The sequence below is a fragment of the Triturus cristatus genome, chromosome 6 (genome assembly GCF_964204655.1).
Source record: "Triturus cristatus chromosome 6, aTriCri1.1, whole genome shotgun sequence".
NCBI classification, from domain to species: domain Eukaryota; kingdom Metazoa; phylum Chordata; class Amphibia; order Caudata; family Salamandridae; genus Triturus; species Triturus cristatus.
The window spans coordinates 1,762,234,977-1,762,262,664 of record NC_140589.1 but is presented as its reverse complement, the minus strand read 5'-3'; the positions used below and the strand labels follow the sequence as shown (position 1 = coordinate 1,762,262,664).

The following is a 27,688-nucleotide window of genomic DNA, read 5'->3' as shown; positions in this document are numbered from 1 at the left end:
TATTGTACTTTTGAGCACTTTTTATATTATTAATTAACTGCTTCAGGACGAGTGCCTGTCATCTTGAAGAGGTGCATATAAAATAAAAAATAAACAAAATGGTTTCTGGAGCTCCATGACGCATACCTTCACACGAAAGGTGAAACATGGTCACATACAGAACATCACATTGATGTCTGGCATTTTGCCTTTTTGTATTCTTGCTGATGCTGTTCAGCGTCAACACCAAGCATTAGCAAAGCCAAAAAGTTGGTTAATGCCCTCTAAGGCGAGACCTGTTTGAAGCATCTTTACTACTGCTCGAGCAATTGTCACTGTGTTGTACATATAATTAAAGTAAATTATCTTAATTACGTCTAATGATGCAGGATTGCAAAGGTCATCACTTACTGCTGAGTAAACAAGGGAAAGGCAGTCTTCCACTAGGAAGGAAAGGACCGGGCTGAGGTAAGTACACAAGAGGTCACTATCAATCGACAGCAAACAAAGGTGAAATGCTGTTTGTTGAAAATCTCTGGTGTCGACCAGAGCACGCCAGCTGCATCCATTGGCGGATGCACAAACATAAGGAGCTCCCCAAGAGCGCAGGGGGAAAGGACCAGCAGAGGGGTGCATCTGAAGGAGCGCAGGCGAGGGTCGGAGCGATGAGTCAACATGATAGGGATGAAGAGGAAGAGAGGAGAGACATGTTAGAAGAGAGTGAAAAAGGTGAATGGAGAGAAAGGGAGAGAGAAGAGGGAGGTGAGAGGGTTAGAGGAAGAGGGCAGAGACAGGAGAGAGAAGAGGTAGGAGGGGAGAGGTAATGCAGCAAATGGGGGGTTGGGTTGGGTTGCAATTCAATGGTAGGTAAGAAGAGAGAACGTCAGTGCACAAGCAACCAAAGTACGAGTGCAAAGAGAAGCAGGGGAAGAGCACAAGCACTATGCTACAATTCAACCAATGGGTCAGGTACGGTCTGAACAGGAAGTCTTTAGGTCCCGGCAGGAAGGTGGCAGGGTGGGTTTGGTGCTAATTTCAGCAGTAAACAAATTCCAAATGAGACTAAGGCTCCAAAGAAGGCCTGATGCAAGGCATGGGATGTTCAGAGGATGGGAATTCCTTGAAGAAGGCGTCTTTGCTCTCTGGATCTCTTATCCCACCAGACTGTTTGAGTAAATCTTCACAAAGCATAGTTTAATCTTAAAACAAGAACTGAGGCAGTTCGGAGAAAGTCTTGCGTGTTAGGATTCCAGCTTTAAGCATGGGAAAAGATCATGGAGTCCATTTTAATGCATCAAAAGACTATTCTAAGGGAATTAAATACAAAAGGAGTGTGTTGATAACAAAATAAATGACTTTAAATAAATATACTCAATTAAAGCAGGCGGAATCTAGGGAAGTGTACTTGACGAGGCAGAGGAAATGCATGGAAAGCTGATAGAAGGGATAAGAACAGCAAGGCCAAATGTACTGTAGACAAATCAGTGATATTTATTCTTAAGGGTATTTTATATATAAATATTTAAACAGAAGCAACACTACTCCGCTGCACAAAAATAAAAAGCATATCAGTTCAAAACAGTAGAAATGAATAACTGTGGTTAAAAATGATCATTGTTAACAATATAACTTAAACAGATGTCTCTCTACTTTTCCAGATTCTATCAGGGTGGGAATTGTCCCAAGTCTTAATAAAAGTCAGACCCATCCTTGAAAAGGACAGTTTCAGAATCTTAGTTTACTAAATGCTGTAGTTTATAACAGCAGAACCACCCTAATTCCTTAATCATTGGCTTGTAGGTCAAATATAATAACCAGCTGAATCTAGTTGAACTGAATTAACTGGTATGCAAAAGTACTTATCCATCATAAATTGTTTCCAAGAGAATCGCCTTAGTTCATTAACAATGACTACTGGGGGGCGCTTGAGGGCGCATGGCAAGATGGCCGCTCAGTAGAGCAGCTCCGCCGGCCGAGTCAACAATCACCCATTATCCTGCCTTCCTGCCTACGACTGCCGCTCTAAACTAAAAAAAATGGTGTGGCTGAACTCAGTGGACAAGTTTGGGAGACCGAATTTTACCGCTACTGAGTCACCTGGCGGGGAAAGCGGCTGGAGAGTGACGGGGCCCGCATCAGCAACGTGGCAGACTGGGCCGCGCTCTGACTGTGGGGTTGTGACGAACTTCGGACGGTGGCTGGCGCCCGGCGGAGGAAGACCGCGCTGCCGCTCTGGTGACCGAGGTGTCCTCGAGGGAAAGAGTTAATGAGTGGCACATAACCCAGAGCGTGGCACTCCAGCACTGGACAGGTAGCCCCGCTCCCATATCTGGCCCAGACAGGACGTGGTGCGGCCTACTGGGAACTGTGTTGACTATCCAGCCGCCTGGGGCCGCCGGCGGAGCCTGCCCTGAAGCTGCAGCCGACTTGCATCGGGCCGGAGATGCTGACCGGGTGAGTGCCGCGGTGCGGTGAAATCACGCTGTGGCCCCCCCGAGCTGGCTCTCCCCACTGGGATTCAACTCGCTACCCCCAGAGACGGCGCCCATGGCCGAGAACAGGATCACAGCGGCTCCATAAAGGGGATCTCATAATCCACCCAGCAAACTGCTGCGTCCGCCGGCTCGCACGGGGCGGTCTCTCCTCGACTGCTGAAGGCCGGCCAGTTTAAGTTCCTCGCTACTAACTTTATCTGCTGGGCCTGCTCTTGGCGCTTGCAGTTGTCAAACTTACTGCCAGGGATAGAAATATAATAGGCCCTGAGTGAGGACCTAACCACGACGTATTCAGCACCCCACTGAGCTGAACACTACTGCACAACGCACCCCTTTTACAGCGCCTCACACACGCCCCCCCCCAGTAGTGTTGCGCTTCCTTGAGCTCCACATAGCTGCGGCAAATAATCTACATTGGGGCTAGTGATATGAGGCAGACTACCATAGCATGGGACTCTTCGTGGCCTGCGTTGCACCTGGCAGCAAACACCAGTACGAAGCGAGGAGCGCAACTCAGGCCGCTCAGGTGCTTTGCTCGCCAAGGCTCGTGGTCTTATCCTGCCGCTGGAGTTGCCCGCTGAACGGCAAGGAACCAAGCTGCACCGGCTACACAGGACTACCTACAGATCCTTCAGTGTAGGTGGTCGCAGTGTGTACCCCACAAATGCAAACATCCATTCTGAGTCAGTGGCCCACATCCATTCCTGACTGCGGCATGGTGTAGCGATCAAGTGTGGAACTTTGCATGACACGTACAGCCCCATACTGTGTTCCTGAAAATCCACAGTGCCATTCTACATTGCTATACGCGCAGCGCTGACCTTTCTTGTGTGCTCTGAACTAGCAAGTGAACAATGGGGAAGACAGAGCGAAGTCAACCACGGCTCACCTTCAAGCCACGCCGGACTGGCAAGGCATCCCAGCAGACAGCATCTGACTCTGAGGCTGATACGCTTAGTGATCATCTGACAAACATTGATAAAACGCTACTCGCGGTGCAAGCCAGCTTAAAATCCATTGATGGGAAAATTGACAACTTGAATTTGCGGATGGACCACATGTCTACAAAGTTAGACAAACATGTGCTGCGACTGGGGGAGGCTGAGGCGCGCATCACCGATGCAGAAGGTGGCTTGCTACAAGTGACCTCCAAGACACTGTCGATGGAAAAAGTGCTGGCGGTGATCCAAGCTCGCAATGAGGATTTGGAAGCCAGGTCCAGACGCAATAATGTGCGCATTACCGGTTTGCCAGAATCTACAAATACAGGCCGTCTACAGACTTACATAGAAAGACTCCTGCAAACAATTTTTGGGGTGGAGAATTTGTCCCTGGTTCTAATAGTCAGCAATGGACTTTGCCAAAACTCTCAATTGTTGCAGCCGGGACTCAACCGGCACAGCAGATGGCGACTGTGGGAGCCCTGGCACAGCGGCAGCAGACCAGTAAAGCAGCTGGGTAAAAGAAAACTTTGGACATTTGTACATGTCTGTTCTGCACTGAATCCCGGATGGTATTCTGCCTGATGGTCTGTCGTGAAGGGCTGTAAGAAATGTGGAACGGACTACCTGCATGCACCAGAACTATACAGATAAGAATCCTGCCACCATATTAACACACTCTTTTCATGCTTTTGGGCGACCTCGTTACTGTTTTTCGATATCATACTGAACGGGCGGGAATGGTCCTATCTTTGCTCGGCCACCTCCTACTGTATTTGGAGGGGATATGAGCTCCAGTGTCCCCCACATGGGTGTTCCTCATAACCGTTTGTCCCCCTGGTATTGCACTAGGGTTTCTTCAGGGGAGGTTGGGGATGGCTTTGGCATGTTGGGGATGCTAAAGTGGGTGGGGCGTGGGATTGGGGTGGTATGTTCAGTTGACTAAATGAACTTTGGTAGATATGAGATATACATGTCCGGCATCAGGCAATCAATTTCAAACATGCTTGATATATAAACCGTCTAGTCGCAACACCCAAATAGCACACTGATTACCTGTCTCACTTGGAAAGTAAGGGGACTTAACTCGCCTAAAAAGATTTGCCAGGTTTTAGCGAATCTTGACCGTCACAAAGTAAAAATTGCCCTTCTACAGGATATACACACTTAACTAAACAGTCTGAGGGATGTATTGGGGCACAATGGGCCACTTATCGCCCAGCTTCCTCCTATTCGTTGTATGCCCACGGAGTGATCACGCTTATTAAGAGAAACCTCCCCTTCACCATGATTAAATCCTGTGTTGATGATGCTGGGCGGTAGGCTATCGTCCATGGGAAGCTAGCAGGTGGTATAATTGCCATTGTAAACACCTATGGTCCCAATACAGATGACCCTGCCTTGTTTGAACGTGTCCTTTCCACTCTGCGGGACTGGCCGGAGGCAATGATCTTGTGGGGGGGATGACTTCAACACACATCTTGACCCAGCCAGAGACAAGTTGAGTGCCAGAGGTGGTCATTCGCCCAGGGCGGCCTGGGTCGTCAATGAAGGGATGGCGGAACCGAGATGCAGATAAGTTAGTGGGCACGCACATCTCCACTGCACATGGCAGCTGGTCCCCGCTGGATTACTGCCTACTGAGCGAGAATGCCGGGGGCTGGGTGTCCGAAGTGAAGAGGCTGCCCTGAACACACTCGGATCACAATCCTGTGCTAATTGCTTTACATGTCCCGCAGACCATCTGCCGCTCCTTCACTAGGCGCTTCTGCCAGGAGGCGCTACTAGATCCATTATATACTAAAACAATTCGCGAGGCAATTGTGCAATATTTTGATAACAATAAAGGCTTAGTTGACAGAGCTATGACCCTCTGGGAGGCGTTTAAGACAACCATCCAGGGTACCTGCATTGGTACAACTCCTTACGTGACTTACTCGGACAGTTGGCCAAGGTGGAAGCCAATCTGCAGAGTCTCAAGAGGGACTATGACTGTTGGCCTTTGGATCAGACTTTGACAGCCATTAAAGAATCCATTCTAGAATATAACAAGCTTGCTGAGGAGGAAACCAGGTACATCTCTAAACGCAATGGAGCCCGTGCATATGGTGAGGGTGGGCGATCAGGACACCATCTAGCTACTAAAATTAAAAAGCTTGCAGGCAGACACATTATCACTAAGATCACTGACGATAATGGCCAGGATCATTACACCACTCCAGACATTGTAACACAGTTTAGGGACGTATATGCAACATTATACACATCGCATGGTGAGGCTGACACACAGGAGCTGGACACATATTTATCAGACGTGGCCATTGCGTGGCTATCGGACGGGCAGAGGGAGTTCCTAAGCCAACCCATCACATAAGATGATATACGCGCGGCGATTAAAACTCTCCCAAACAAAAAAGCCCCGGGCTGGATGGATTCCCCTGTGAATTCTACAAAGAAAACGGTGTGGAATTAACATCATATCTCTTGGAAATGTATGCTGGAGCCTACGAATCCGGAGTATTGCCCTCGATTCTTCGTGAGGCTTTAATCATTACCCTACTTAAAAAAGACAAACCACCATCTTGTTGCGACTCCTATAGGCCGCTCTCACTCATCAATACAGACCCGAACATTTAGGCCAAGAATCTGGCCACTAGGCTGCAGCCCCTCATGCAGAAACTGGTCCTTCCGGATTCATCCCCATCAGGTCTACTTCTCACAATCTACGCACGGCACGCTCTTTGCCATATTTCATATCCTTGACCCCGGACTGTAAGCAGCAGCTGTGATGCTGGATGCAGCTAAAGCCTTTGATTTGAATGGGGAGATCTATTTTATTTATTGCGACGAATGGGGTTCCCGCCTAGTTTTATCAATTGGGTGCACCTATTATACACTGACCCTGGGGCTCGGATCCGGGTGGAGGGTTGCACCTCGGACCCTATCCAAATCACCAGAGGGACCAGGCAGGGGTGTCTCCTCTCTCCACTTTTCTTTGTGTTAATGTTGGAACCACTGGCTTGCATTATCAGACAACGACACGGGGCCTCAGCCCTCCGATTTGTTCATCGCCCGGTTAATATCTCACTCTACGTGGACGACATGCTACTATTTATACACGAACCACACACTTAAATGGCATCGGTCCTGCGGGAATGTATTCGGTTTGGCCTATTCTCTGGTCTCCACATTAACTGGGCCAAATCGGTAGTGGTGCCGCTGACGGAGAGCACCCAGCTCCAGGAGCTGGAATGCCCGCTTGTGTGGTCGATGGACCCTGGATAATACTTGGGGGTGTGGGTACATCGGGACCCCGATGTGGTTATCCGCGAGAACTACGGTATTGCATAAACTACATTAGAACAGCAGGTCGATAAATTATTGAAACTCCCGCTGTCATTAGCCGATCGTATAGCTATCATCAAGATGGTCGTGCTGCCCAAATTTGTATATCTTTTTTGTAACATACCAATCCCAATGACTCAACAATTTTTCAAATCAATGCGCTCTTTGCTTCTCTGACTGATATGCGTGGAGGGGTAAACAAGCCCGAGTAGGCTGGGAGACACTCACCTTGGACTACAAAGAGGGGGCTTTAGTGTGCCTGATCAATACTTATATTATCTGTGTGCTAATGCGCACTATGTGCACTATTGGTTCGGCTCTCTTGAATTTATCCGGCATACAGTGGTGGAGGATGGCGATGCGCACCCCATTCCCTTGACTTCCATTTTAACTCACACCCAAAAACATACACCCCGTACTTAAACAATACTATTGATGCCACCATTGCGGCCTGGCAGGCACTAGGACGTCTGGCTGGGAAACTACCTTTTTATTAACCTCTGTTGCCACTTGCCTTTCACTCAGACCTGTCGGTCACACATGAAAGGGGAACTATGCATACTCTGAAACTAGCAGGGATTACTCGCATGCTGGATTTGTATCCAGAAGGTGCCTTCATGACAGACGATGATCTTAGCTACATACAGAACAAAACAGCTTTGTTTATATTCCTTTTTCATAGACTGAAAAAAGCGCTGCAGGCACATTATCCCACTTCCCCGCAGAGCCCCCAACACTAGACATTGCATACACTGCTCCTCAGCCCTACGCGCCATAGACTCATTATCAAGCTCTACCAGGCTGCCATGGCCAAGAAACTGCCACAACATAATATAGCCTGGAGAGATGGAACATATATCTAAATCCCCAGCTTACGCAACAGGACTGGGAACACTGCTGTCAGATGACCAGCACCCTGACGTTTAACGGCAACCTCGGAATAATTCATTTCAAATACATTCATCAGGCCTACTATACTCAACAAAAATATTTCAAATATGGGCTCAGAGATACTGATACATGCAAGCGCTGTGGAATTGCAGGTGCTGACTTCTGGCATTAAGCCTGGCTATGTCAGGGGGTTGCAGCATACTGGGCTAAGGTGATCTGTAAATTATCTACCATGATTACCATCGACCTGCAGTGCCCTCCACAAGTATGTTTATTGGGCTTGGTGCTGTTCCTAAAGGGTGTGGTGGACAAGTTTGTGAGAGTGGCCTTGCTTCTGGCAAAGAGACGAGGGGCGATGACATGGGAAAGCACGGCAAGGCCCTCGACCACCCAATGGCTCAGAAAGCTAGTATATTGTCGTGACGATTTAGTAACCCCAAGATATATGGAAGCCTCTGTTACAGTACCTGCGGACTGTGGAGCAGAACGAGTCCCCTGAAAATGTGGAACAGTAAGCTTGGTTTTCCTTTGCAAATATGTGTGATGCCTCATTATGCTGTACAGTTTGGATATCTACCACTGGTGAGGACTATGAACAAAATAGCCACGGGTTGTTATGATGTTCTTCAAATATCTATGCTTTTTGATGCTGTTTCTGTATATTGCATATGGTTTAATAAATACTTTTATAAATAAAAAATAAAAAAGGATGAGTATTATGCAGACAAACTTCGACATCAGACACGCTGCAGTTTGAGGATGCAATTTAGGGATCACAACTATTCTGGTTTTCACATTTACTGCTCTGAACATCAGTCTGTATGCTTTTGGACGAGCCATGCTGTAAGCCCTTTGTCCCATCAATAGAAACCCCACCGGTAGGAACCAACACAGAGAGTTTTGTTGACTGTGGCTCTTTCCCCAAAGGACCATACATTCGGTCCTTACCCATGTATAAACAAAAGGAAATTTCTTTACTACATTTTTCCCCACTGTCCTTACCCTTTTCTTTAGATTCATAAGAAAATATTCATCATATCCTATCGTACTCAGGGTAAAACAATGTAGTCAAATTAGATGAGGTCCTGAGAAAGGGAGATATTCTAAAAACTTTAAGGAACTTGAATTACTATTTTCTTTTCCTTCAATGTGCCTGTCCTGCACATTAGACAAGCACCGAATAGAAGGCTTAAAGTTCTAAGATATGTGTGTGTATATATATATAAATCTATTTACAGGCATATACACATAGGTATCTGGGTGCTAAGCACGTAGTGTGAAGAGCAGGAAACGTCCACTGCATTAGAATCAGACACCTATCCAGTGATCCGCATGCTTAGACATTTAGAGATCAGTGTCTTGCATAAGTAGAGCAGGGGTTTCAAACAAACATTAAATCTCACTACACGCTGATGTCACATAAGCATTGATAAGTGGTCAATAGTAAAACACAAGGAAAACAGGTTAAATCTGTGCAGTGAAGCCCAGCACTAGCAAGTTTGGAAATCAAATTTTTCTCCGAGTGCCCTGTAGGCCTCTTCCTAGGAGGAGATGCAGACTAGTATGTGCCACGCCGAGTGATCTTGATCAAATACTTTGAGCTCTCTGCACCTCACCTTCTCGTCATAACATAATAACATTTGTAAATCGCACGTTCACACAGGAGGTTATCTTGGCGCTTGAATAACAGATGTTTATTGCTAACCAACCCAATTGTACTCATTGTATCGACCTCAGACGGATAAACGGCTGAGTGGACACGCCGGGATTTGAATTTGTGACACATTAGTCCACTAAGCCACCAGATCTGTTACCTTGAGTGCTTAATAGGCAGAAGCGGTAAAAATGATATAGCCAACTTGTGAACTGCGGTGGTGGCATTATGTAATGGGAAGAGTGAAGCTTCGATTACAGTGGCAGCATTTTAGGATAACAGATTCAGACTCTTGGTATGACAAAATTCTATACGTAAATTTAGTGAAAACATTTTAATTATTTCAAATTTGGTTTTAAAAAGCTTCTTCCTATAAAAATATCATACAAGTGGATCAGGGGCAACTTACCAGTTGTTTGCTCTTTCAACTTATCAATTTCTTCTTTCAAGCTTCTAATTTCCAATTCTTTACTTGCTGTTTGAGGCCCATCCACAGAAGAATACTGAAGAGCTTGGACCGTCTGAGTGGATTCTAATTGAAACAGAAGTGGATCTTTTGTTTAAGAAGCATAATTTTCTTACAGCATAATGTGAACAATTTCTAAGTATTTTCAAAGGAAACTTTGAACGCAACAAGTAACGTTAAACAGTGCATAACACTCATCTGAGAGGATCAAAGTGTCCAGTCTAACTGCTTTAAGAAGGGAAACACAATGACACAAAGTACAATTAGATGCCAGTATTAAAACACATTTTTTGTCAACAGAGTTACACTCCAGAACAGATACAATGTCATATGTTTTACTTTCTGGAGTTATGTGTTATCTATGCAAAACTCCCATTCTTATGAGTACCCTAAGCTTGTTAAGTACACCTTTAAACATGGCTGCACTCCAAAAACATGTGTTTCTCATGAAATATAGGTTCAGTGCATTCAAAAACTGGTCTCTTCAAATTCTTGTCAGGTCACTGAATTTGCAGCTATGATCTTCATAGCTTTTAGTTCTTTAGCGTTGGCTGAACTAGGGTCCAATTAGATTCAAGAAATATTAAGTAGTTCTGTTCCTAAAAAAGATGACGGACTCTTGGAGAACAGATTTACAAAGAGGATCTAGTCTTATAATTTCTCCACACTGATTTCTAGTAGTTATCGTGCTCACTGTTTTTTTAAAAAAAAGAGCTCAAGATAAAGGAACATATTAGAAAAATTCTCTCACTCATTCTCCTACATTAGTTATGACCTTTCCCAAAACATATCACCTTCCTTCTTTTCTCCATTTATACGAGTACATTTACTATTGTCCCCATTTATACTAGAACATTAACTATTGTCTCCTATGTTATCTTCTTATCTTACCTTTATACTTTAACTTTCTAAGTCTTGCCAATTTCCACTGTTGGCCAACTACTGCACAATCACATTCTGGAACAGTGCACAAGTCGAGGGAGGAGCCAGCTGAGACCCAAAATGTCTTGATCAGACACCTGGTTCCCTATCTAAATTTTCTTCCCATAGGCTTTGCAGAGCTGTTGCCCTTGTTGTGCCAAATGGATAACCAGTGGCAGCACATATATTGAACACAGACTCTCAACACCATCTGTGACTTAAACTAACAGCTGTATGGTGCACAAGGAGGTCCTAAGAGAGGTAGCGACATCTCAGGTGGCCCATCCTCCAGGTGGTAGTCGAGGTGGGACCTGGGGAGAGCTGGTGTTCCTCCATTCATGCACAGAGGTGCTTGCTCAAGGGAGAGAAATCACCAAGGGCACCATAGCAAGCCCAAAGCCATGTCAGTCTTTTCAACATGAGGGCATCCAGGCACGTAGCCTGGCAGTGAGATTAAAGCCTGCCTGGATAGAGCACTGCTTGCTTTCAGGCATGCCGCAGGGGTCGTGCTGGGGCCGAGCTTTGCCCCTGACTTCAGCTGCTGGCTCTGAAATTATTCCCAGTGACTCGGGCCTGGAATTATCAGGTCAAAGGCACTCAGGATTACTCAGTACCGAATTTGAGGACCCAGAGCCAGGAGTCATGTTCCTTTGCTCTGCTACCTTTTGGTTAGGTTTGCTCTACAGAAATAAAATTGCACATACTCACATACATACACAATTCTGGGCCTACAGAAACAATACCCGTCCGAATGGCATAATTCCACCTGAAGTTACTACTACAGGTGGAACACCGCCACTCATAATGAGTGCTTAAGAGGGGAATGGCAGCACATGGACTCTCAGAATCAGGAGAGTTTCCAGTGGGACCCAGAGTAGAGATTCAAAGAACGATAGTCTCTGACCGGAGAACTCAGCCAGGACTTTTCTGGAGGGTTTGAATTCAATATCAGGGTTTTTTCTCTGGCGTGTTCTCACAGTTGGAGTGGGCTTGGCATTCTGGAGTAACGCAGGCCAGGGTGCTTCTCTTTGAAAAGAGGGTGTGGTGGTAAGGTTTGGCTGCAATCCATCACATAAATAGTTTGACCTTGTTTTCTTTTTGTTGCTTTTAACTGTCTCTTTCCTCCAGAGTAGCAAAGTCCTTGTACCAACCCAAAATAAACCTTTGATAGCATTATCAGAATGTGAATGGTAAATTATTTTTGATAAAGTAATATTAGTGCAATGTCCTCAATTAAAACACGCATTCGTTCCATTTTTTCCTCAACAATATTTGTTCTTAGGCATGACTCGTTTGCTTTTCTGAATTTCTAAGAATATCTCTAAAATGACTTGATTTCTGATATACACAGGATTTGTTTGTAATTATCAACAAATTCAACAATTTGCCCATGTTTTTGTACAACGGTGTTGAGCTTGTTTGACGATATAGAGTATTCATTTATTTAGTCATATCAGTGTTTTTGCTTTGTACTTTATTCTCAGAAACTCTTCTTTACTTTTCATAGCAATGTGAATGCTTCTTTGAGCAAAGATTTGCTATATTGTTTGTCTGTATATTGTTTTGCCATGCGTGATAACACATTTTCAACTTGTAATTTAAAACGTTTCTATTCGTCTGGTTGATTGGATCACAACTGTTAAACTGTCCCCTATACCTCAATGCCGATCTTTAAAAACACTAAAATCACCCTAGATAAACAGCTAGAAAACAGCATTAAAGGGTCGAAGAAGAAATCACTCTGGGCCAATAGCAGGATTCTATACAAGGGGAAATCATGGATTGAGAAAGGGATCTGCTATCCCCTCCAATTAGAAAACGAAACCTACCGCATCACCTTCGCCGCCCTGAAGGAAAAACACGAACTAAATGATATCGAATTTTATAACTTCCTAAAAATCAGAACGGCTTTGTCCAAAACCAAAACCAAAGTTTTTATCTCGCAACCGTCAATCTTCCAGCTCGTATCTAGAATAAATAAATTAGGGCACCCAGTCTCACACCTCTACAAACTCCCTTGCCCTAAATCCTCCAAGCTTAACGACAAGACAGCTGCCTACTGGAATAATCAAAGTAAAGCTATTTTCAATGACCGAGAATGGGCCACACTATGGACATCAGCTTTACGTAATAAGATTTCCCCAGTGCTCTCACAAACAAAGTTTTGGTTGCTTCACAAGGCTTTCTGGACCCCTGCACGATTATACTCATTAGGCCTCAGGGAGGAGGCAGTATGCTGGAACTGTAACAAAGAAAAAGGAGATCTAGCACACCTTATCCTGTATTGCCCAGCCCCCCAAAAAATTCTGGGGTGAAATCTTTAGGTTTTTAAATAAAATGTTTGACTGCACTCTAACAAAAGAATTCTCTGCTATCACCAAGGGATTTATGAGCACTGAGTTGAGGTCAGTAGATGACAGGGACCTTCTGGACTTACTACTGACAGCAGCGGTGAAAATGGTACTCACAAACTGGAAAGACACTACTAAGACATCGTACAAAGGATGGTTCAACTGGATCACGCATCTTAGAGGAGCAGACAACATGACACTACAGAATTCACCCTGGACACCGGCCTCCAGAAGGATGTGGAGGTCCCTGGACACGTTCCTAGACTCTTTTGAGCCCCCATGAAAACGTGGTAGGCCGGGGAGACACATCCTGGCACACCCAAGTGAAGCTCCACCCTCTCAAGAATGTAATCGGGCCCGAATGGTCCCATCCAATGTCAGACGTAATGTATAAGCAATGTAAATCTCAGGTGCCTGTCCTCTACCTCTTCTTTCACCCCTTGCTTTCATGCTCCTTTCTGATATTCCTTTCCTTCTTGACTGTTAAGACAGGTACAGAATGCATAGAATTATATAGGCTAAAAGCGAGTGGACGAATCGATGCAAACCCTGTAACAGAATTGCTAATGTGTTCTTGAATAAAAAACTTTTTTTAATAAAACATGTTGAAATAAAAATAAAAAACTGTTAAACTGTAGATACATATTTTATGTGTTGATTTTGAATAAATATTTGTTGTGAATCCACCTTGTCAGGTGAAACCAAAATACACCTCTGGTTCCCCGATTGACAATGTTGAATTGTATTCTTGCATCAATACTGTTTATCCAAATGTGAATTTCTATTAACTCTTCCACTGTAGTGGCATTACGGATGCCCAAACGTCATATATGAACCCTTCCCAACGAATCATGTTGGTCTTTCATCTTGTGTTATTATTAATGTGATCATATCAAAATGTATATGTAAATATACTGGCACATTGCTTAACAGTATATATAATGGTGAGAAATGAGGTAAGAGAAGAATCCTAAGGCAGAGAATGCGGATGGATAATGTATACAAATACATAAGCAATATTGGTATGTGTACCACGAAAATTGTAAACAGTGTTAGGACTTTATTAGTAGCATGCACAATTATATTGTAATATGGCATTTATATAGTGCTTACTACCCTCATGTGGAGGCCTAAAGCACTGAGGTTGGACGTTTTTGTTTCAACCTATGTAGGATTTGTTTCCATGTCGTTGGTGTTGACCAACGAGGTGTAGTTAATATGCAATGGGACATTCACTTGGCGGTGTGATGGGTGAGGAAGATCAACAAGTATTTTTATAGTTTGACGTAAGCTGTGAGATGTCTGGATCTTTTTTGATAATTTAATGTTATTTCAGGAAATAAAGCAACATATCTATCTACCATATGAGTAAAGCATAGAATATGGATAAGGGGATACGTTGTGTATTTTGCTAGTAATGTATCTATTGCCCTGTAGATTTGTTTTAAATGATGATGGGTGCTTCTTGAAGAGGGACTGAGTCTCTGAAATGTGTTGAGTCACTAATACCATTAGTTGCTCACTGTTGAAATTACAAAACACCTGCACTGCAAATTTGCTGAAATTGACATGGAATAAATATTGATTTTGGGAAGGAGAATCCTACCTACCCAGTATGCATCTGTTCTTGGCGTGTAGAGCTGTAAAGTCTCATGCTGTGCATAGCCTGCCATCTAGTGTTGGGTCCGGATGTTTGCACTTTGTTTTTGTTCAAAGAAGTCTTTTCCAGTCACAAGGTAGGTGACTCCTCCTTTCGGTGATAGCGCACATGGGCAGCGACTCCATTGTTAGATTGTTTGCCGCAGAGGGTGATAAAGGAGTTAGTAAGAGTAGTAAGAGATTTCCATGTATGTATGCATCTAAGTAAGATATAATTGCAACAGGTATAGGTACCCGGGGAGGCGGGTGGGTGCATGTGACTCTACAGCTCTACAGGCTAAAAACAGATGCATACTGGGTAAGTAGCATTCTCCGTTCAAGGCATGTGAGCTGTAGATCACATGCTGTCCATAGACTAAAAAGCAGTTATCTCCCAAAGCGGTGGCTAACCTGTAGCTGTTGCAGTGGTTTGAAATAGTGTATATAAAACCGCCTGGCACACACTACCTTGCTGTCTTGCTAACACTTCTACACAATAGTGTTTTGTGAATGTGTGAGGTGTAGACTATGTTGCAGCTTTGCAGATATCACCTACGGGTATGTCTCCTAGAAATGCCATAGAAGCCCCTAGTTTGCGAGTGGAGTGCGCTCTTGGGGGAATTGTTAAATTTATTTTTGCTTTTGCATATCATATCTGAAAGCATTTGACTATCGACCTAACAATGCCAGACTTTGACATTGGATTGCCTTTATGCGGTGGAACAAAAGCAACAAATAGTTGTTTTGCAAAAAGGTTTTGTCCTTTCAATATAGTAAAGAATTGCTATTTTCACATTTGAAGTGTGCAAAGCACGTTCTACCACATAATCTGGTTGAGGAAAGAACACAGGCAACTCAACAAATTGGTTGATTTGAAAGGCAGAAATGACCTTTGGCAAAAATTTAGGATCGGTCCGAAGAACCACTTTGTTGTGAGGTATTTGTAAGAATGGTTCTTCTATGGTTAGTGCCTAGATCTCACCCACTCTCCTCAGAGATATGATAGCTATGAGGAAAGCTACCTTCCAAGTAAGAAATTGTATTTCACATTTATGTAATGGCTCTAAGGGTGGACCCTTTAGCCTCGTAGACTCGGAGGAATGATTCTTTTAAGCCCTTCCATGAATGATTTGATGGCAGGCACTCTAAAAAGAGACAAGATGTTGTCTGTTTTGTAGGTAAGCAGCTATTACAGCAAGATGTAAGCGTATGGAAGAATACGCCAAATTGGAATGCTGTAGGTGTAACAAATAGCAGATGATATTTTGAACTGAAACGTTCAGTGGATCTATGTGATTTGTCTTGCAGTATATCACAAAACACTTCCACTTTGCTGCATAGCATGCTCTTGTAGTAGGACATCTAGCCTCCTTGATAATGTTCATGAAGTCTGGCGGAAGATTGAGGTAACCAAACTCTAAGATTTCAAGGTGCCAGATCGCAAGGTTGAGATGACTGGGATCTGGGTGTCTTATCTCTCCATGGCTCTGAGTGAGCAGATTGGGAGTGAGGTATAGTTTTTGGTGAGGAACTACTGATAGCTCCAATAGAGTTGTGAACCAGGGTTGTCGGACCCATGTGGGAGCAACTAGGATTAATGTCAGGGACGCCTGTTTGAGCTTCCGAACCACTAATGGAATGAGTGGGAGAAGCGGAAAAGCGTAGGTAAATATCTCTGACCAATTCATCCACAGTGCATTGCCCTTGGACAATGGGTGTGGATGTCTGGATGCGAAGTTTGGGCATTTTGCATTTAGGCTTGTGGCGAACAAATCTATGTCTGGAAATCCCAAGATTTTGAAGAATGGGAGGAAAACTCGAGGGTGAAGCTCCCATTTGTGGATCTGTTGTCTTTGACAACTGAGCAGATCTACAATCTGATTGTTTAGTCCTGGAAGGTGTTCTGCAAGGAGAAACATTCTGTGATGTATGGCCCATTTCCAGATGGTCTGTGCTAGCTGCAACAGCTGGAGAGAGTGTACCCACCCGCCCCCGTTTTTGTATGTAGTACATTGCTGTCATGTTGTCTGTACGGATCAGGATAGTTTTGCCTACTAGATGAACCTGAAACGCTTAGAATGCTAGAAAAATCGCTAGCAGGTCTAGATGATTTATGTGAAGCTGCTTTTGTTGCAAGCTCCACATGCCTTGAATTGTGTGTGTTTGGAGATGAGCTCCCCAACCAGTGAGTGATGCGTCTGCTGTTAGCACTACCTGTGGAACCGGGTCAATGAAGGGCTGCCCTTTTGAAAGGTTTTGCGTATTCCACCACTGCAGAGAGCGATGGGTGCGGCTGTCCACCAACACTAGATCCGATAACAGACCCTGAGCCTGGTTCCACTGACTGGCAAAGCACTCCTGAAGGGGACTCATGTGAAGTCTTGCGTAAGGGACTATTAGTATGCAAGACGCCGTCATCCCCAGTAACTGCATGTACACTCGAGCTGGCAATGAGTGTTGAGGTTTGAACTGGCAGAGTAGAGTCTGCATGTTGTGGATTCTGTCCGGATTGGGATAGGCCAAAGCCTTTTGTGTGTCTATTGTGGCTCCCAGATACACCTGTGTGTTGGATGGCTGTAGATGGGATTTGGGCAGATTCACTGTGAACCAAAGATCATGGAGCAACTATACTGTTTTGGGAGTGTGATGGAGACAGCTTTCTTGTGAGTAGTCTTTTATGAGCCAATCGTCAAGATATGGGAAGATGTTAATATGTTGTCTTCGAAGATGAGCTGCGACTACTGCTAAACACTTGGTGAAAACTCTGGGTGCAGTAGTTAGTCCGAATGGGAGCACCTTTAACTGATAATGTTGTCCTGCTACTACGAATCTTAGGTATTTGCGATGAGCAGGATGTATTGGAATATGGAAATAGGTGTCCTTCAAGTCCAGAGTGGACAGGAAGTCACCTTGTTGAAGGAGCGGAAATACTTGTTGTAGAGTGACCATGTGAAAGTGGTCTGATTGAATGTATAGATTTAGTTCTCTAGGGTCCAGTATAGGCCTGAGCGATCCGTTCTTCTTGGGAAGTAAGAAGTATAGGAAGTATACTCCGGTTCATTGATGTTTTAATGGAACTGGCTCTATTGCTCCTTTTTTTAACAGAGATTGAACCTCTTTTTTTAGAAAGGTGAGATGTTCCTGTGACATTGCATGTGATCTTGGAAGAATGTTTGGGGGAGTGTCTGTAAGTTTCAGGCAGTAACCATATTGGATAATTTGTAAAACCCATTTGTCTGAGGTGATGGTGTTCCAGAGAGGGAGAAATTGAGAGAAACGTCCCCAGACAGAGTGGAATGATCAGAGGTTAGTGGAAGGAAGTCACTGTTTGTTATTAGCGGAGGAAGTGCGTGGAGTTACCTCTGCCTCTTCCCTTACCATGGTTTCCTCTAAAACCTCCTCTAAAATATCCTCTTGATGAGGACAATTGGTTGTTGCCATTGTAAGAGGAGGAGGGATTTTCTGTGGTAACAGTCTTGGAACCACCCCATAAAAGGAGCGGCAAAAGGAACCTCTACTAGCCGGTAATTGTAAAGCCCCCATGGACTTTGCGACTTCAGTGTCCTTTTTCATTTTCTCCAGTGAGGTGTCAACTGCTGGACCAAATAGATGTTCCTTGTCGAAAGGTTGATTAAGAATGGAGGCCTGTACCTCAGGTTTAAAACCTGATATTCTTAACCATCGTGTCTGCGTAGCAACACGCTTGTGTTTACTGCACGTGTTGCTGTGTCTGCTGCATCTAATCCACATTTGATGGAGATATTGGTAACGAGTTTTCCTTCTTGTATGAGATCATTTGCCTTAGATTCATGCTCATCAGGCAGATATTGGATACGTTTTTCCAACTCATCATAATGAGCTCTATCATATCTGGCTAGCAAAGCCTGAGCATTGGCAATGCGCCAGTGATTAGCTGCCTGAGAAGCTACCCTTTTACCAGAGGCATCAATTAATTGGACTCTTTATCAGGAGGAGGGGCCTCACCTGTTGTTAGTGAATTTGCTCTTTTACAGCATTAGAGACCACCAAAGAGTCTAAGGGTAGCAGACCCTTGATGTAAACAGCTGGTTCATATTTTTTCTCAGCCCTGGGCGTGATTATTCTTGCCCTGACAGGGTCTTTGAAAACCTCATCTGCATGCTTAAGCATTCCCTTAAGCATTGGTAAAGTGTGTGTTGTTTTTTGAGTGGAGGTTAAGGTCTCAAATAAGAAGTCCTCCTCTAAAGTCTCTTTATGTAATTCCACCCCATGATAGTGAGCAGCCCTATTAAGAAGCTCAATATAACCTATATGGTCACCAGGAGGTGATGGCCTAGATGGATACAAATCAGGGTCAGTGCCTGTATGTGGATCAGTATTATAATCCTCCCATGGGTCAACATCTTGTAGCATGCTGTTATCCCCATCCCCCTCATCCTGTGCGTCATGTGATAGTGGTGATGGTGAATTAGTGGGGGTAATGAGTAGGTGAGGATTAGTAGGTGAAGGAGGTAAAATATAAGGTGGTGATGGGTTTGGACCCATATTCCTTTTCTTTAGAGGTATATGATGCTCATCCTGATGTGCCAATTTTCTTTTTTCAGGTAATTTGGCATGAATGTGTCCAGTATCTGGGTTGATAACCAGTTTTTTTTGTTTCGGGTCCGCAGATGGAACATCAGACAAAACTCTTTTGTTGGAGTCTTTTTTCTCTTTAGTTGTAGTTTTCAGCGTCGAGAGTTTTGGCTCCGAACTCTTCAGCACCGAAGATTTAGGCTTGGACAAAGATGGAGGATGGACATGCTTGGTTTTCGGCGCAGAGGATTTCGGTTTGGTGCTGCTAGGGGGCCAGCTCAATCTCAAGCCGGAAGGCTTTTCTTTGTGTTTCGGCGGTGGGCACGTGGGTGGGGTGCTCGAAACTTTTTCTCGGTGCTGACCTTGGCCCGCAGGCAGAGGAAGGACCGGAGCATTTTTAGGTTTTGGTTGTTGGTGCAAGGGTGCTTTTGTACTCACTGTATGTTGACCCGGTGTAACTTGCTCCTCTTCCTCCATGTCAGAGTCAGCTTCGGACACAGCAATATGTTCTTCTTCCTCGGCTCCTTGAGCGTGTTCTTGGTCGGAATCTTCTCCGAAAATGTCCGGAACGGAGCGGCCTTGCTGTTGCATTTTGTGACGTCTAGGCTGACGGTTAAGGAGCATCTTCTTCGATCGAAACAATCGGCACGCGTCGCAGTCTTTCTCGACGTGTTCCGGGGACAAATAGAAATTGCACACTTCGTGCAGGTCGGTGTGCGGAAACTTGGCGCGACACCCAGGACAGAGCTTGAATGGAGTCCGTTCCATCGACTGCTACGGAGCCTGGCATGTGTAGGCCCAACCGTCCTCCACGAGTTTTCCTATCGAAGATTCTTGGTTCAAAACAATACGTGGAGAATGGGAAACACGATCGAGAAACAATACCGTTGAGGGTAGTAGATTGTGCGTTGAAAGGAACCCGAGAAACAGTGCCGAACCGGAGCGCAGCAATTCACATCCAAACCCGATGGCGGAAAAAAACAATCTAACAATGGAGTTGATGCCCATGCGCACTATCACCGCAAGGAGTCACCACCTACCTCGTGACTGGAAAAGACTTCTTCGAACAAAAACAAAGAGCAAACATCCAGACCCAACACTAGATGGCAGGATATGCACAGCATGTGATCTACAGCTCACATGCCTCGAACATATTGTTACAAACAAATCAAGTAAATACATTATTTCTCTTTACAAATGTTGTAATTATTGACTGTTGAACAACTGTGAGCCAATACAGGTGAAAGTGCTTATTGCTACTGCATGTGCTCTGTGTGACTAGCCATTGACCAGCCACCTCTTGCCTTTTCCTTGCAGCGCCAGGAAGCACATTACCCTCAAATTCACTTTGGTTTTAAATTCTACCACTACTTATGTTCAGGAATGACTATGGATCCCATCCTTAGTTGCTCTTCAATCCTGTTCGATTTGAGGTCTCTATGTTTATCTACATCACCACAGAAAAATGTTTCACACAGTTGTTTCTCTGTTTAGTGTACACGCGCAAGTAGCCTTTTTTTATGAATGTAAAACCCCTTTTGTAGTACACAAAAAGCACAACAATTACTTCTACCTTAAACTACTTCCTGGGGAGTGGAGTAGATGCTGTAGGGTGGGAGTGACCTGAAGGTTTGTACATATCAATAAAAGGGAAGGGGGTGCAGAGGAAGAGATGCCCAGTGGAAAAATATTTTCTCCATGAAAGAAAGAAAAAAAAGTTGAATTGTACACGAGACGGCTATTTCCAATGTGCATTTTAACACTCTGCACAATAATGCATGTGGATAAGGAGTGTATTGGTAGTCAGAAATGTTTTCCACAAAAAGCTGCGGCTGTCGCAGGTTTACAGGCATACTTCAGCAATCTTTATGAATTACTTACATTTCCTAACCTGGGCACACGTGAGGTTGACTAGTGCGTGAAGATTTCCAAGTTTGTTTTCTGTGAACCCTTCAAGTGTGCACTAAAACGGAATGATTCGCTGTCACGCATGTGGGATATTTAAATATGAATAAATACACTAACATTTAATTGTGAGTTTGTGAATGTATCATAAACCAGTCAAAAATAATTTATAAGTTGACAAGGAAAATCCCTTTTCTGTGTGACAAGGCCAGGACAATAAATGACGTGGATGGCTTTCAGCTGATGGCTTGTTAAGCATTTAATGGTCCAACATCAATATGGAAATGGTTAGAATGATATGAGTAAGGGTATGTAAATGACCTGTAATTAGAAGTGGAAAAGCAGCACACGAGGGAAACAGCAACACAGTATACTAAGGGAGAATGTCACAAGGAGAAATGTGGGTGCTGGGAGAGGACCAAAAAACAACTCAGTGTGAGGGGAAGGAGGGAGAGCACACAAGGGAAAGAGCCAGAAAACACATGCACTCTCTTGCAGTGCTTAACCCAAAAGGATAATATTTAGTAGTTTCCTAAAAGTGAGTCATGCAGGGCCACTAGACAGCCAATCAAAAGGATTGTACATAGGCTACACTCCAGAGGCGGGACAAAAACCAGAAGAGGAAGTCAAGCCATCATATATAAATAAAGTCAAGCAATGGTAAACAATAGGTGGGCTTGAAGCCCAGTGTAAGTTCCCAACAGGCTCCCTACAGAGCTTATGATGTCTGGCAGGTGAGACTTAAATTGACAATTGGAGCAAAGAGACTTATCAATGTGAATTTTGCCATTGACTGGTTTAGAAAATTCCAGTATTCTAATCCAACAAAGACAAAAATAGGAAATTGTCACATTTCTAATGCATGAATGTACCAGTCTAATGGCATTTGGACATTTTACGGCAATTGGGTTATTCTTAAAGCAATTACCGACACCTGAAGAGGAGCTTTGTTAGGCAAGCCTCAGTTGAACATTCTCTGTGACTGTACAGTACGCAAGATAATGAAGAAGCAAGTTACAACTACAGTTTTTCAAAAATAAAAATGTATTCTTATATATTCACAAGTCTTACTAAGCATTCATTACCTTGCAACTTTCTGCTTAGCTCAAGTTTTTCCTGCTCTAAACGCCTTATTCGTCGCTCGTACGCTTCGGTAGCTAAGCTATCCTCCAAGGTTCTTTGAACATTGGCATCGAGATCCACAGACATCGGTCGCGCTGTATCTCTTAGAGAACTTCGGTCCGAAAGGACACTGAGGAAAGAAGAAAAATGAAATAGAGCCAGAAATTTCAATGGAATATTCAATCTTTATGATTCATTTTAAATGTAATTACCATTTTTTTTCCAGACAGCTAAAACTATTACCGTACATTGATCACAAAGTTAAAATTAAAAACAATGTTTTTATGAATTTTTCACCTATCATTTTAAACAATATATCTTTTCGGTTTATGACACTATAATTTACAGATTTGAATATTAAGGAGAGTGTACAGTCCTGCATCTCCGGCAAATAGGAATTCTAGCTGGGCCGTCTCTGTGGCGGTGCGACTGGTGCGATCGCACTGGGCGCGGACCTCGGGTGGGGGGCGTCATGTTTGAAGTATATTATGGTTTTCAAAGCACCTTCTGCCGTGATCCTGACCTCCAGCAATTTTTAGGCAACAATAAAAATCTAGTGGAAGTTTTGACTCATGGTAAGGTAAGGCAGAGGGTTATTATGCCTGCTGCAAAGAACATTTACTATTCAGATCACAAAGTGCATATAATGTAAATAGGTCAGTGGGTTACTGCTTTTATCTAAGAGATCCTTTGGCACTTGCAGTTTCTAAATTATAATCCTAACATGGACCAGTGAGCTATTCACTGTCAAAGGACTGCATGCAAACTGCAAGGTATAGATTAGAGTGTTAGGATTTTTTCCCAAGTCTTTCGTTATTCTAATGTTGGAAAAAGGGTTCCTTTGAATAGAAATCAGTTCTGATTATTAAAGAGAACCCCCAACCATGGTGTTATGTTTTAAATTCCTAGTTTGTGCTTCTCCAGACCAAGCACTCCTAAACTACCCTGCCTACCACTATGGATGACGTGACTCCTACACATTGTAGTCCTCTGTCTTATGTAATATTTCCTATACACTGATTTACACACCTATGATTGATTGTCTCTGTGTAGTGTGTGTGTGATATAGAGTGCTCTGGTACCCTATGCTGGTTTGAGTGGTGGTGGTGCTATCAATCTATTTAAATGCATCTGAGAGAGAGAGAGTGGTTATGGAGACTTGGGGGGCACAGTTAAAGGGTGGTAGTGAGGGAATCCATGGCAGAGGTAGTCATTGGGGGCACCACAAACACTGTTGCACTGGGCGCCTCCAGCGCTAAAGCCAGCCCTAAATTCTAGAATGTTTGGTTGACGATGTCAGGTGGGGTTTTGAGATTTTATTTTTTATAAACAACTTTTTATTGATTTGACAAAAGACACCAGCAATTCATCACGACACCATGAAATCACAGGAGTATAATCAGCGTTCTGAGAGACCCATTTTACAGAGACAGATAGACACAAGGCAATATATCTTTGAACTTTCCCTGCGAAACTAAACCATTCCCTCCAACCACTTCCCCCAGACCCTCCGATATTTCATAGGACAACCGCGTGCCTCATACATAGTTTTTTCTTGCGTAGCACACCAGTCGACCCCAGTCCGCCAGCGTCCAATGCTTGGGGGGTCAGGGCACTTCCAGGAGGCCGCTATGTCTCTTTTAGCCACCACCATTGCCGTAGTAAAAAATAATTTTTCATTCCTGGACCCAGCCAGCCCATCAGTGATGCCCAGAATCGTGTGTTTTGGATGGTGCGGGACTTTCACCCCAGTATTTCAGTAAGTTCCTCTTCAATGTCGGCTGGCTCGTGGCCGCACCTAGTGTATGCGGGGGTCGGGCTAAATTCTGCTCGGTGATGGCGCACAGGGGTCAGGTAGGCTGCGTGTAAACAGTAAAGCTGTACCATACTCAGCTTGGCGGAAGTGGTGACCGTCTTGTGGGCCATAAGGGCATCACGCCAGTCCTCCTCCTCCAGAGTGCCCACCCATTCCTCCCACTGATTACGCAGCCGGTCTAGGGATGTTGGGGTGTTATTGATCAGTGTACGGTAAATGCGGGTGATGCCACCTTTCGCCAGGTCCCCAAGCATAATCTGCGCCTCCAGCGGGCTATGGTCAGGAAGCCGTGAGGTGTGGGCGAAGAGCATGTCGCAACTGCAGATGTTTATAAAACTGTGACTGGTGCAGGGAGTGTCTGGTTCGAAGAGTGGTTTTGAGAATTATCATGACATCATTCACCGGATAGCCCATTTAACCAACACCACTTAATATTAACTTTGAAAGGATACAAGGCTGAGTCAACGCAAAACGAATCCAACCTGCTAAAGAAATAGCTGCATTAAGCAACTGATCTAACTGAGTGACAGTAAAATACCTCTTCATACCCTTTTTTCTGTTTTTTTTAGGGAACTTCAAAAGTACCATGAATAAATTTGTGTGGGACCCTCTTTAGTGCTGTTTACATCAGGTGCACTGTAGCTAGCAGTTCTGATAAAAACACAAGAAAGCACGTTGGACAAATGGGAAGAGTACACAATGGGAGCATGGTTTGATGAGTTGTGGAGAAAAGTTCATAGTGGCAAGTAATGTTTTTCTTGAAACTTCATCTTTCCACAGATTTCTGCCACAGCTGGCTCCCAACAATCAAAAGGGAATCTCAAGTGGTCCTGACAGGTTGTAGGGGTTCTGGCAGACAACGAAGTGAGGAATTGGTCCATTAAACCCTAACACACAACAGGGTCTCATACCTCGGAATGAATCAACTTTTCACATTTGGACATGCCTAAATTCAAACCTTCATAATCTCTCTATTATAAAAGATATGAAACAAAATTAAATGAATTCAAGTCTAACGTGACTCTAAACTAAGAATTAATTGACTGTACACATAAGTCAACTCTTTCGACATTTAGTAACTGTAGAACAAGTTACTTACCTTCGGTAACGATGTATCTGTAAGAAACATTAGTTAGTTAGATTCCTCACCTTAGTATATCCCCAGGCGTCAGACTGGATCCGGAAGATTTTTCGTCAGCAATACCCCTTGCGCGTCGCTAGGCGTCGTCTGCGGCTCCGCGTCCGTCGTCAGCGTCGTGCGCCGGAATGACGTCGTCGGAGTACTTAGACGCCGCCCTCGCGCGCTGACGTCAGTTCTTGTACATAGCTTTCCGCGCCAGGAACGCAGAGCCATGCAAAGACCGACACTGGTGCCAAAAATAAAATCTAGGGGCCTGAAAAGGATAACCTTAACCCTAGATGTCAGTTCGCAGAACGGGGAGGATGGGTGGGTCGGTGAGGAATCTAACTAACTAATGTTTCTTACAGATACATCGTTACCGAAGGTAAGTAACTTGTTCATCTGAAAGAAACACGTTAGTTAGATTCCTCACCTTAGAATAGATACCCAAGCAATACCACCCCCGGTGGTGGGTCTGCGAACCAAGATCACACCAGAAAGTCCTGGAGGACAGAACGGCCAAAGAAGCCATCCCTCCGGACTTGGCTGTCAAGGCAATAATGCCTGGCAAACGTGTGTAGCGAAGCCCACGTTGCCGCCTGACAGATGTCCTGCAAAGGGACACCCCGTCCCAAAGCAGTAGTAGCCGCCGTGGCCCGAGTAGAATGGGCGCGCAGCCCAACAGGAGGGTCCTTTTTTGCCAAGGAATAACAAATTTTGATGCACAAAACGACCCACCGAGAGATGGTCCGTTTGTGCACAGCTTTCCCCTTCTTAGCACCCAGTATCCAACGAAAAGTTGGTCGTCCACCCGGAACTGCTTTGTGCGGTCCAGATAAAAGGAGAGCGCACATTTTGGGTCCAGACGGCGGAGCCTCTCTTCCTCTTTGGAAGGATGCGGAGGCGGAAAGAAGGTGGGCAAGGTGACAGACTGCCCAAGATGAAAGGGGGTCACCACTTTCGGAAGAAAGGAGGGACGAGGCCGAAGGACAACCTTGTCCGGATGAACAGAGAGCAAAGGAGGCTTTGATGATAAAGCCTGGAGCTCACTCACCCGTCTAGCCGAGGTGATGGCTACCAGAAAAGCAGTCTTAAGCGTCAGCAGACGAAGAGGACAATTATGAAGAGGCTCAAAGGGAGCGCACATTAGAAATGTGAGAACAAGATTCACGTCCCACTGAGGCATTACAAAAGGGACAGGAGGGAACGTGTGAGTAATGCCTTTCAGAAAGCGTGTGACTACAGGGGACTTGAAAAGAGAAGGCTGATCAGGAAGCCGCAAGAAGGCAGAGATGGCAGCAAGATAACCTTTCAGGGTGCCCAGGGCAGAGCCCTGCCGGGCCAAAGAAAGAAGAAACAGTAGAACCTCAGAAAGAGGGGCGGAAAGGGGATCCACAGCCTTTGCTGTGCACCATGCCACAAATTTGTTCCACCGGCAGGCGTATACCGTCTTTGTGGAGGGACGCCTGGCTGCCAGAATGATATCACAGACTTCAGGAGGTAAGTCAAATGGCATCAACTGCCGCCGCTCAATCTCCACGCATGGAGGTGGAGGCTGGACAGGTTCGGGTGGAGGACCGTCCCCTGCTGCTGCGACAGAAGATCCTCCCGAAGGGGCAGACGTATCGGAGGATCGGTCAACATACTGAGTAGCTCGGGATACCTGTACCTTCGTGCCCAATCCGGAGCCACCAAGATGACTTGGGCCCGGTCGTGCCTGATCTTCTTCAGCACTCTGGGCAGAAGTGGTATAGGCGGAAAGGCGTACAACAGACCGCAACTCCAATCGTGACGAAAAGCATCGCCGTGCGAGTGCCGCCTTGGAAATTCCAACGCGCAGAACTGCTGACATTGCGCGTTCTCTTCGGTGGCGAATAGATCTAACCAAGGCTCTCCCCACTGCTGAAAGAGACCTTGCGCCACTTCGGAGTTCAGACGCCATTCGTGATCCATCATGCACCGGCGGCTGAGTTCGTCTGCTCTGGCGTTCAGAGAGCCCGCCAGATGTTGAACCACTAGGGTGACGCCCTGGTGTTCCAGCCACGTCCAGAGGCGCAGAGCCTCCTGACAAAGGGTCCACGACCCCACCCCGCCTTGTTTGTTGCAATACCACATGGTGGTGGTGTTGTCCGTGAACACCTGCACGACACTTCCCCTGACAGAGGGAAGGAAGGCTTTCAGTGCAAGTCGGATCGCTCTCAACTCCAACAGGTTGATGTGGAGACGAGACTCCGCCGGAGACCAGAGGCCTCTGATCTCCGCCTCTCCCATATGGCCACCCCATCCCAGGAGGGACGCATCCGTCACTACGACATGCTCCGGTTGGGGAAGGGAGAGGCTCTTGCCCTTGACCCAATTGCGGTCCGTGAGCCACCACTGCAACTGCTGTGCAGTGCCCTCCGAGATCAAGACATGGTCAGACAGGTTGCCGTGATGCTGGGCCCACTGAAACTTCAAGTCCCACTGCAGAGCCCGCATGCGCCGCCTGGC

At 45.1% G+C, this 27,688-nt stretch overlaps 1 protein-coding gene across 3 annotated transcripts in view; it reads right to left on the bottom strand.

Annotated features, from left to right (window-relative positions):
* Positions 1-27,688, bottom strand: part of CDC42BPA (CDC42 binding protein kinase alpha) — a 797,672-nt gene that overhangs the window by 310,609 nt on the left and 459,375 nt on the right. For all 3 annotated transcript variants that reach the window (XM_085613029.1, XM_085613030.1, XM_085613031.1), the window contains exons 10-11: positions 22,226-22,392; positions 9,715-9,837 (exon numbers count right to left, since the gene is read on the bottom strand). In XM_085613029.1, coding sequence (XP_085469155.1) covers positions 9,715-9,837; positions 22,226-22,392 — 290 coding nt within the window. The remainder of the gene's footprint in view (positions 1-9,714; positions 9,838-22,225; positions 22,393-27,688) is intronic.